The sequence below is a fragment of the Mercenaria mercenaria genome, unplaced genomic scaffold, assembly GCF_021730395.1.
Source record: "Mercenaria mercenaria strain notata unplaced genomic scaffold, MADL_Memer_1 contig_127, whole genome shotgun sequence".
Classification (NCBI taxonomy): Eukaryota; Metazoa; Mollusca; class Bivalvia; order Venerida; family Veneridae; genus Mercenaria; species Mercenaria mercenaria.
In genome coordinates, this window is record NW_026459248.1 from 10,900 (window position 1) to 23,347 (window position 12,448).

General features: G+C 34.6%; 1 protein-coding gene across 1 annotated transcript in view; it reads left to right on the forward strand.

Annotated features, from left to right (window-relative positions):
- Positions 1 to 610: 610 nt before the first annotated feature.
- The window catches only part of LOC128551565 (uncharacterized), a 55,265-nt gene continuing 43,427 nt past the window's right edge, over positions 611 to 12,448 (forward strand). Inside the window, exons 1-3 of the mRNA XM_053532468.1 lie at positions 611 to 882; positions 9,294 to 9,428; positions 10,241 to 10,317. Coding sequence (XP_053388443.1) covers positions 630 to 882; positions 9,294 to 9,428; positions 10,241 to 10,317 — 465 coding nt within the window. The 5' untranslated portion in view covers positions 611 to 629. The remainder of the gene's footprint in view (positions 883 to 9,293; positions 9,429 to 10,240; positions 10,318 to 12,448) is intronic.

A 12,448-nucleotide genomic window follows, 5' to 3' on the forward strand; every position in this document is an offset into this window, starting at 1 on the left:
ATACCTAATCGAACACTTATTGCAATGCTATAAATACCATTTAACATATGTCTATGTCTGTTATGTGTTCAAATAGTAGTTGAACACCTTCCACACGCCTACATCATAGTCCCTTTTAACTTGCAAAAGACATGTTGTTGTGTACAATCCAAATGCTCAAATAATTGCAAACATGTGCATTTTGAAAAAGTCGTGCACTTCAATCTGAAAGTTTATTATTAACACTTGCTGGGATATATAAAATTCTAGTAAATTAAAAAAATATAGATACAAGGTAATTTTTGAATAGTTTTTTAATTATTTAGATATAATTTGTAGACACATTATTATAGCAAAATCTGTGAACAATACTCGTACTTTTGAAAAATATAAGTTCTCTGCAAAAAAAGTAGCCAAGAACATTTAATTTCTAAAAGACATATTCCAACTGTTTAAAACAATTGGACTGATCAGAAAAGTAAGAATGCATAAGTTGTATACATCTAATACTTACGGTATAATTTGACGAGAGGTATTATCTATCACCAGTATTGTATTCTCAAAGGTACATTTAGCTAATGGCATGAATCTACTTTTCCACTGTATTTATGTTGAAACAATTTTCAGATCAACAGCTACCAGAAGAAATAATGCGCATGGATGATGAGTCAATTGAAACGTATATTAAAGCTCTGAAAACAGGCAAAACCATAAACAACAAAATTCGAATAATGGTTGTTGGACATTTTAAGGTCGGAAAAACTACGTTGGTGAAGAGGCTTTTTGGTCAGTTTCACAGCAAGGATATCACACCATCAACAAACGGAATAGAAACACATGTTCGACAGTGTAAAGTTAATATAGATGATGAAAATGAGGTTGAATGGAAGGCATTGACAGACGGTAAAGTTTAACTTACTGCTTTAATATATATATATGTATTCAACTCTCCTCTCCAACAGGTTCGGTGTATTTATGATGGCTTTTGCAGTACAATGTAAGTAATAAATGACGACTTTATCTTTTCGATTTGCACAAAATTAAATTTTCATTTTAAGTCTCTGTCCTGGCCACCAAAATTGACATCAACTCTGAAAACACAAAAATAAGTTCAATGAGACAGGAAGGAAATCAGACAGCAGAGATGAACGCAGTTTTCATTTTCGGTTTGATGAACGCGCCAGGAAGAAATAGTTTTGACCTATTAATTCTAAAACATGTGAATGTCCATTTTTAAAGCATACTGTATATTGATGACTTACCTATATTGTTTTAAATAGAAGCGTATTAACATATTTTGGTTAGTGAATTGTACCGTTTACGTAAATTGCTAAATGATTTTGGCAGTAGTTGCACAAATATTTAGCGCAAATAACGAATCTGCGCGCAAATATACACATTTGTGTTTAAGACATACTGATATAATTTCTTCCAACAGAATGTTCTTAAAAGGACCTTTTGTACATAATTTTGATTATACAAATGTCCAAGCCGTTCTGTACATTTCTTTAAATGATAAAAACGGTTTTCCGTATATTGTCACAGTTATTTGGTGAAGATATTTAAATCCTTGGTAATTATCATAGTATTTATTTGAAAATCGTTTTTGAAGTAACTTATCATCATCCAAGGTGTATGGATATTTAGTATTCTTAACTTTAGATTTTTATGGATTAATATTTAAAGCACACGAATAAAATATCAAATCCTGACCATAAACCTTCAGAAGAAGGGCATTGATGTAGACGAATTAAGGTCTATTTTTTGTTTAGTAAGATATATTTACACACTCGAGCACAAAGCGGTAAGGGTGATAATTGGTATCACTTTCAGTTGTCCGTCCGTCCATTCTTTATCCTATGAAAAGGAATGTATAAAGTAATGGCGTTGGGCGTTTATACGTCTGCCTATACGTATGCAGTATTTTTTTCTAAAGTCTATTTGTTATAAATGTTTTGTGACTCCCTGACAAGGTTGATCAATAGTGTGATTAAGGGGAATGGTCATTTTTTCTCGAATGTGTATTTAGACGAACTTAGGAACTTTTATTGCCATGAACTGATGTACTCTGTTAAGTGTAATTTCATACAATTGTTTCTTAGTTGGCATTCACCCAAAGTGCTCAAAATAATATTTTGATTCGTTAAAAATCATGGTTTTCAGAGCTAAACGTAGACTATTTTCAAATAATTGCGTTATCTGATAAAAAAAAGCGTAACAGAAGAGCTAAAAATAGAGAGAAAACCTTCAAAATAAATCTTCTTCAAAACCAACGGTAGGAAATGCTCCTTTTGTGAAATTCTACTGAAACAGTCAAATTGAATGCAATCTTGATTTGTCGAAAAACTTGGCAAATTTGGTCGGCTAGGATAGCATTTCCAGACATTGGTGAAAACTTTTTTCCAAAAACATTTTGAAGTAATTCCACACAAATATTTCTTGGGTGACTCTGCAAAAATTGTAACTTTCTGAACAGTGAAACTTAATTTATGGTGGTTATGACCTTTAACAGTTACGATTGGTCTGCAAAATGTTCTGTCATTAGAATCAGATTTCTAAAGTGCAGCGTTTTATCAAAACTGTTTATATAACAAACCTTCAAAGTAATCCCCCTTTATCGAAACACATTTTTGTGACCATGTAACATAATTCTGAAAGGCAGATAGGGAGTCTTCTTTTTTTGGTATCTATTTGACACACTAATAAGTTGCGCTCTCAAGAGAACGTCTGAACATATCAGAAAACATTTTCTTAAGCCTTGGAAGTGAAAGAAAAAAGTCACAGGGACTCAGGTCGGATGAATAGGCAGGTGGGTTACACGTTCCATCTTTTCGATATCTAAAAAGGACCTAACGCACCTCGCACTTTTGAAAGGAGGTGTTGTCGTGTATAAAGTGCACTCCTGACCATTTTTGGTATCATAATACATTTTTTTTTATTTTCTTCAGTACAGAGTTCTTGTAGAATCGTCCACTGACTGTATGGACAAGGCATTTAAACGACTGGCCCAATAGAATTAAAAAAATCCAATCAACATCTTTGTCGAACTGATGGTTCTCTTGGCAATACATTGGTGTTTTTGATCTTTCCAAAGCCGACATTCAAACCTCCTGAATGTTTTCAAAAGTTAACGGACACATTTCATGTGTTGCTTCTTTTGCTTCTCAGAACTAGCTCAAACCTTTCCAAGGTCTAAACGCTTTTCAGTTTTTTTTTTGCACACTGCCTGTACATATACGAAAATCAACGATAAGTATTGCATATTATCACGGTTTAGGGTATCCGAGAGTATTAGATCTTTCTTCACAAAATAAGTATGCATTCAAACCGATTAAATATAGTCAAACAACATTACACGTAACTTGCAAACAGTAGCAAAACGGCTGCCCTGGCGCACAATTACGATTCTGGTAAGGATTCTGTGTAAGAAATGCTGCGTTTATGGACAAATTTCCTTGGCAAATATATATGGACTTGAATGCCATGAAATGTAAATTATTTTTCGGGTATCTTCAACAGCTTATAGACAAACATTCAAGAAATGTGTTACCGCTTATGATACGCGGATTTAAAAGTAGTTTACCTCCTTTTTGAAGAGAATTCAATTCCTACAATAAACCTACTTTGACTGCAATGTTCAGGAAGGGGGAGGGGTGTATCATTGACTCCCTGCAAACGTGGACTTCACTCTGACATTTGCCTCTACTTTTGCTTGAATAAATACCATAAATTATACAAAATTAATAAACACGGCACGGTAAAAGTTGTTTGAAAATTGCAACACAGTGCAAAACACGGTAAATTTTAAGAATAAACCTTGCAAATGCCATTCTTTAGACATTACTATTACCTTAAGTCTACTTGCAAAACGCTATTCGTAACACTTAAACAGTCAAATAATGTTCTTTATACATCATTCGAAATATTTTTTACTGTCGTTTATATATTAATGCCCAGCCTCCTATCTTGGAGATTATTAGAGTAGAACATTCAATTTTCTACCGTTGGTACAGGGGAGAACGCAGTTCGGAGTATTTTAACGTAGACAATCTGTTGCGGAATTCGACATAATCTGCCATATATGTTTTTTTGTTGGATTTAACGTCGTATCGACACATGATAGGTCATATGGCGACTTTCCAGCTTTTATTGGTGGAGGAAGACACCAGGTGCCCCTACGTGCATTATTTCATCACAAGCGGGCACCTTGGTAGAACCACCGACCTTCCGTAAGCCAGCTGGATGGCTTCCTCACATGAAGGATTCAACGCCCCGAGTGAGGCTCAAACCCACATCGAAGAGGGGCAAGTCAGCGACGTTAACCACTCGGCCCCGCCATATATGATTATGAAGGTATTTATATCGTCTTTCAAATGAAATTTTCTGACGAAAAAGCCGTTCCAATGATCCATAATGAATTGTTTTATTATACCTTTTTACATAAATATCTACATTCCCAAGACTATTATTCAGAATTTCCTTAAACTTGGAATGAAATACCCTAACAAGGCCTCCCCTTCAGCTTATTCAAATTGGTCGCTTAGCCGCTCTTAGGGGCCGTTATAGTTGAACAAAATAACCTTCAAACAACTGCATCCCACCGGATCTTCTTTAAATTTTGTCTATAGCATCATAAGTTTCTCTCTTTCTCCAAATTAGGATAACATAGGGGCAATGCTCCCGCTGAATTGGCCGCTAGCGCTAGAAGGTATAAAATATTTTTTTATATAACACATCTTGTCGGATCTTCATCAAAGTTGTATGTAACATCATTGTAAAGTCCTGTCTTAAACTTATTCAAATCGGGACTGTCAGCCTCATAGGTACTGATAAAACTAGAAATGCCTTTTAAAAACTTCTTATACTGAACCACGCAAAAGATCATCATTCAACTTTGTCTTTGACTTTATTATAAAGTGTTCTCTTTATGTTGCTCAAACCGATTCACTAAGCCCTTCTTAAGCCACTAGAGCTAAAAGTAAAACATCTATGTAACAGAGACCTCTAATCAAACACTTACACCATTATAAGGTTCTCTATAGCTTGTTTTTACCAGGAGACAAATGACAATTAGCTTGTCTTGAGGCCGCTAGACCTAAAAATTAGAACACTGTCAACGAACACATTTAATGAACAGCTTGACATTCATCTAACTAGGTTTGTATCTTTACTGTGAAAAACATTCTTTATTTTCATAAAATTGGGACATGCAGCCCAATTTTATACCACTTGACCAAACATAAAAATACATTTAAACACATTTTGCTGTTGAAGCGTTTTATTGATCTACATTAAAAGTTGACTGCAACGTTCCTGTAATATGTTTTATTTGTGACGCTTCCCCATTGTATAGAAATATCTTTAAATAACTTTCCTGGAATGATTACCCTTATCACAACTAAAAAGTTTCTTTAATACAAATGAACACGTATAAATGATATTGAGGGAAAATGTAATGTACATGAACCACAACTCTACGTTGCATGTTTATTTAATTACCTCCCTTTATTTAGTTCAACCATTACTCTCTAGTTTGGAACAAAATGCTGAACCTGTGAAAGGCATTTTGTTGTAACTTAACGCCGTGACAGAGACCACGTTGTGGGATCCTTAGATACATTTAAAGGTACAATCCATTTTAGATCGCTCTGACAAAATGACCTCTTGTTTATGATAGTAAGCAGGGTCATATCTCACATATTACAAGAAGTGGGGTTTATTGCTTTGTCCAAGAATTTGAGAACCAACAGACCAAGAACCTTTTAACTTAGTATCATAATTTGGCTTGGAAACAAATTTAACTCCATAGTGTTTTATGGTCGATAGGTCAGCGGTCACTATCGAAATTGCCTGAAGTTTGAAAAAGTTTTCCAGCAACTAACATGAGAACAGTGTGACATCGAACCGTCAAAGGCAGTATAATTCTATTTCTAGGACGTATAAAAATGATGATCCCAATAGATTTTTATCAGTAAGTAAAACGTCAAAATGGAAGAAACATGAACCCGGAAATAGTTCTTGCCCAGTCATATAAGAACAATTCGACAGAGAACCTTCAACATTAGTAGCATCACTGGGTTTATAAATTAGATGACCCTTTAGGTTTTGCGTTCAAATGATGAAAAGTAATTGTCCTGTAAAAGGTTTGCGGCCAATATCTTAAAAATTACTTGAAAACGTACTTTCAGACCCGATATCATGAGTAGAAGATGGTCTCCATATTTCAAAATGTATTTTACCTAGATTTATAAAGCAGTAGTAGAATTTCAATCTGCATATGAAGCTGTTAGCCTTGAGATTGTCTAAGATTTTACTCAGCCAGACCAGACTTATGACCTAATTTCCATACTTTATTAAGGTAGTTCTGCACGTTTGATATACCGGAAGTGATGGCGTGACGCCATTTTCCCAGAAAACGTAGAATAAAGACTGGATTCGGCGTACGGAACAGAAAATCATTTTATGAATTAATTGCAACCTGTGAGTAAATTTATTACAATGGTACTGTTGCTATATTGTAAAGTCAAAATATGATATTAAAACATATCACATGTTAAATAATTCAAAATAACGTCCTAAAATTAGCGTGAAATGTCCGGTTTACTTTAATCATGGTCAAATATCTCAGAAATAAGCACACGGACCTATATATTTTATTTCATCAAATTATAGGCCATGTCTTTATTTACCACTGTGAGAAGTTTCATCAAAATCTACATTGTAGAAAAATTTCTATTCGCGAAAATGTTAAGAAAGTTATGATTTTCCCATAGACTCTCATTATGAAATATTGCGTGAGGTCCCTATTTTTCAAATCAGTCTAGCAAAAAATCAAGCACACGACCCTATCTTTTTTATTTGCTTAATTTTCTAGGTATATTCTGAAGTTTTGAAAAATCAGTGTTTAATCAAATTCTACATTGTAGAAATAATTTCGATCCAAACGTGCAGAACTACCTTAAGGCCTTTGACTTAGAAAAAATACACTTCCAATTTGTAGATGTTTCTAAAAGGATTTGTTGCAACTATCTATGAACTTGTTGAAAGTAGAGTCATGAAACCATTTTCAAATCTATGAAATTATCTATTTTAATGGGGTTTCTTTCCTAGGTGAGCGAAAGTTGGAACGGTGGACGGTGATTTCACAAGAATTATAACCATCGATTTGGTCATATATATACATCTAGGACAAACAAATGTGTTGCAATGTATCTCAAAACGTTTTTGACCCGGAGACCTTTATCATGAATCCTTTTTACATCTGGTATTCAGTCTTCACTCAGCATGACAAGTGATGGTCATTGAAAAGTACACGTAATATGCTTAAACGTTAGTGTTTGACACTGAGTCATGAAATAATATACATTGGTAGGAAATTGGGTTATCACTGGCATATCTAAACACACCTCGTTTCAAATTTATTCTGTTATGTTATCGTCACCTTCTTTAATTCTAATACGGACGTTTTATGTGATGCGCCTTTAGGTCTTTCAATCCGTCGATCATATTTCGTGTCCGGGTCATAAAGCAACATTTATTTATTTATCTAAATTACCACATCATTAGATGACGATCAAACAATGTGCAGAATGCATGAACCAGTTCGGTACGACATATGTCACCGCCGCAAATGGAATTCAGATTTACTCTTATATTTCGTGTCTGGAGTAAACACTATAGACAAAACTATTCAAGGTATTGACTTTAGACTTGGAGTATATGTAGGTGACAATAAGTCGATGTTCAGAGCACATAAACTAGGTACATTGTATATAGTTAAGGTTCTAGGTAACAAGTTCAAGTATGATTTTTTTCTTTTGTGCCCAGCACAATTTAGCAAAGGTCAAGGGTCTCTTGAACAGACTCAACCAAACAAAGTTTGCTAACATCCTGCTTCCTTGCATTTTATGCTTTCAAAGGATCTATTTACTACCTTGTTTTAATAAATTTGGGTGGTAATGTGTAATTTGAAGATTTCAGCGATCAACTTATGCTTCGCCAACACACAATTTTTCCTAAACCAACTGCCACATTACATCCTTTCCCACTATCTATCGTGTAAAACGATATAACAGTAAAATTTCTCCATGTTAATCTTGTAATGTATAAGTATTCCTAGCCTTATTCACAAAAGCGTTACAAAAATTATAAAAGTAGAATGATTTGAAAGCAAACGAATTCAATGTAAATACATACGATTCAGGCTGAACTGATTTTAAAACTGTAGACAAGTAAGTGTGACAGTGTTATCTTCTCCGGCTAAATTTAATTCCCAGCTATGCTTAACACCGGAGAGGCATGCTAGTTTTTCGTCTTTAAAGCATGTCGGTGTTCAGTCTTTCACTTTAGTTTCAACATAAAAATACGGTTCCTATGGCAGCAAGTATGACACTGTTCCATACGGACGGAGAAGTAAATCGATGGGCATTATTCTTGTTTTTATGTTTCAAGTCCATATATAAACTTGAATATTTTTTCAATATAATTAAGATAGTACTCTTTCATAAAACGTCATAACATATCTGAAAAGCTGTTTTACTCAGGTGACCAAAAAGCTCCAATATGATACGTATTTCATTGTACTTGTTAATAATTAATTGTTGCAAAATGTATCGTAATAAGTTCTTGTGATTCTCTATCAAAATGTTTGTCCTCTTTTCAACTTTGTGGAATACTTAAATTTAATGTTGTCTGTCCAGTGGTTTTGCAGTCCCCCTGACATTTGCGTCACATTTATCTCTGAAAAAAAAAAATATATTGTACAGTCATAATACAAAACAGAGTTTTGCAACAGATAAATTGTTATACATTTCTTACAGTAAATCTTTGCATTAGGCCATAGATTTTGTCAAAATATGTATTCAGAGCCTAACCAGTTTCGTGATGCTTATCTCCAAACATTTTTGACTTTGAGTTTTATTACTTTTTAATATCATATTGGCATAGTAAGTCCTTTTTAATGATTTTTGACTTGGTTAACAATATGAGTAAAACGTTAGTCGAAAAGGACGACTACATTCTTTTGACAACAATTCATCATACTCATTTACTTACTAACACAAGATAATATGACTTACATGGATAATTGGCGACTCGTGTTTCATACCTATGTTCACAAATGTTAATTTTGTCATTTGTTTATCATGCAATATTAAGCCACACATTTTGTCACCAAAATAGCAAATCATATTTTACTTATGATTATTATGAATAGCAGATACTTTTTTTCCCGCGGAGAGTTCCATAAGGTTTCAGTGTTGATTTTTTTAAAGTACAAAACCTTCATAGTTCAAAACCACACTTTACATTTTCAGGAAACCAAATCCAGTGGAGACATGTATTATCACAAGGAACACAAAACCCTGTTTTAGTTCATGCCAGTGTGGAGAAAAGAGGACGTACTACTGTTGAAAAGGGTGATCGGAATGATGCTGCAAGTTTACATCATGGTATAATTAGCTATATGTCTCAGTTTGTAGTGGTTTTCTTTTCAAGTGAAAAGTATAAGCTCTATACATAAAGTCGTTGTCGGCTAATAGAAATGTCAGTATAATGAAAGGCAGGTTAATAAATTTTGCAGTCTAATATGTTTTCGGAAGAAGTTGATCTATGTCTATAAACAATTCTTTATAATATTCTTTTATTTCTGGCATTTTTTCACGAAACTAGCCGAGTGGAGAGTATGCAAGGAAAAACTAATTACAAATCAACGCATTTTATTCACTTTAGATTACTTTAAATGCTGATTGTTTAGTGTAAAGCAACAATTAGCAAAGTGTACTCGCTGATAAGAAAAGAAAAAAGTTTGACACAAAATAGTCATGCAATGTTTTGCAGAAAAGAACTGGATCACAAAATTTTCTTTTTTAATACATAACACAAATGAAATAAGCAAAATGCATAAAAATAGATACTTCAAATTTAGACTAAAATATTTACAACTGCAGCACATACACCAAATAACGTTCAATTTTATAAAGTGTAGAGCTCTCAGTTTAAGTCCTGGATATTGCATCCGGTATGAGGTTTACCTTGCCCTTGTACTGCTTTGTGTGTGTGTGTGATGTGCGTGTGTTGATCATGTGCGCGTTTAGGGAGGCTGCGTTTTTAGAACGTGGCTTTCCCTGTTGGGTATTCTTACTTGTATTTTTGTTTGATCTGTACCTACATTGGCTGTTTTTCAAACTCATTCGTGTTTAGTTGTTCATCTTCGAAATGCTTTAACTGATTATATTTTTGTCTAATTCTTATTCATTTAAAGAATCTTCGCTGATACCGGAAGTAGAAGACGAACAAATTCAAGCACAGCAAAAACCGAACCAGCGACAATATGTTTTGGTAAAAGATTCATTTCTCTACATTTTTTGAAACGTAAAACATTCATTGGTAAGTGTAATGAATAATAATTTTACGTGAGTTTACGCGTCTCGAATATGACTAATAGTTTAATAAGACTTCGATTGTATGAATACGTTACAAACTTCACATAGGTAAGGGGGAAGTGATACGTAGTCAGCGACCTTACCACATGGTCACGCAGACCCTTTGAAGTTTATATATGGTCAAAATCTAGCGTCTGTGTTAGTTTCAAAATCTTAGCCACGTCAAATGATATATTTATGCCGTCCACTTTGAAGAATTGTATATCGCTCATTGTATTTCGGTTGGCAGAGTATCTGCTTCCGACTTATACTTAAAAAATGCATAGACGTACTTCAGCCTAAAGTTAAAGGACTATTTTCTGTGGTGAGTAAATGACTTCGAATGATTTTGGGGGGTCAGAAGGTCAAATATCAATGTCAAAATAACCTTGAGACTGGAAATTATTTCGGCTAAATAGTTAAAGAACACTTGAAACTACAGCCCGTGAACTTGTAAAGTTATAATTACCTATAATTGTGTCGGTGCGACGTTAAACCGAGCTATAAGTTATAACTGTTTGTATTCAGTTTTTTGGTTCAGGGGGTCAACGAAATGCCGAGCGACCGTAACCTTTAGACAGAAAACGGTTTCCTTTCTGTAACTCTTAGGATGATTGTATGTGGTGCAATTTTCATCATAGATATGCACCTAAGCAGAATTACTGACCTTCCATAAACAAGGTCGAAGGTTTTCTTATATTTAAAGCTCTGCTTGAATCCACGTTGGTGAGAGGCATGTGATTGAAAGTCAGTGACTCGACTACTTTTCAACGGAGGTCCCTCCTTAAATCATGATTCAATAGGTTAAAGGAAAAATGTGACAGTGACATATAGACTGAAAACAGATTCCGACCAATGATAGGATAATGTTAAAGTTTAAAGTAAATGTTCAAACTTCAAAGGGTGAGCAGTTTATCTTTACAGTTTTAATATTATATTATACCAGATTTATATAGCGCCCCTTTCATGACCAATTTCACGTTCAAAGGCGCTTTACATAGTTCAATGCAGCCACACAGGGCGCATAATTCATCTTCTACTAGTACAGACACAGAGCGATCTGACCAGAGGGATAGAGTGAGACAAAGCCCCCACGACAGAGAGATCAGAAATCAGATACAGGCTTGTCCGGCTAACTTAGCCTAGCTCGTTGCGAATAGACAGCCTGGTTCTTTAACGTGCCCAGTGTATAGCACTGATACACGCAAAGATTGCCTGGGTTCCTGACCAGTACACCTCTAGTTGGGTGGGAAACACTGAAAAGCGTTTCTGAAAATTCCCGAGTAGCTGCCGGGGATCGAACCTCAGACCTCAGGATTGGAAGGCCAGTGTGCAAACCACTGAGCTATCCGTCCACCCATAAGAGATAAACTTGGGGAAAATTGCGAACGAAGAGAATGTAACCTTTTAAATTGTGAATTGTAAAAACAATAGTTCTCATATTATACTGACAAGCTTCGTTAAAATGAATAGATGTTTTCCTATTGTGATTATGTGAATGAGCAATGTTTATTTTTTTTAAACTAATCCATATATGTCAGATTGAGGTAACACATGAAAATTAGCTTGACAATATAAAGAAAATGTAGAGCCATTGCACTCGACGCGATTCCGGCACGGGCGTTCGCGTCGACATCTCGATTTTGCTATTTTTTTGTAAACTTGTATCTCCGTAGCCACATGCGGGAATAATTTGAAAAATCACACACTTATTTATCTCAATAAGATAACATGAAATGCAAAAGACAATTCATAACTTTATTTTGCTTTGTTAAAAATAAGGACCCTTTTTGAAAAGTTTGCTTGTATGTAGGCTGGTATCCCAGTATCCACTGATGGGAATGCAATGAAACGTCACACCATGTGCAGTGTAATAAGCCGACATGCAATGCTTAGGTTCCATAATTCTATTTTGCATGTAACATTATTATGCTCGTCTTTGACATATCTATTGTTAGTTAAGTTTGTGTGTGTAAGCTGGTATTTAAGTACCAACTAACTTTACGCAATTGTCCAATTGTGATGAGCTGACGTGCATTGTACATATT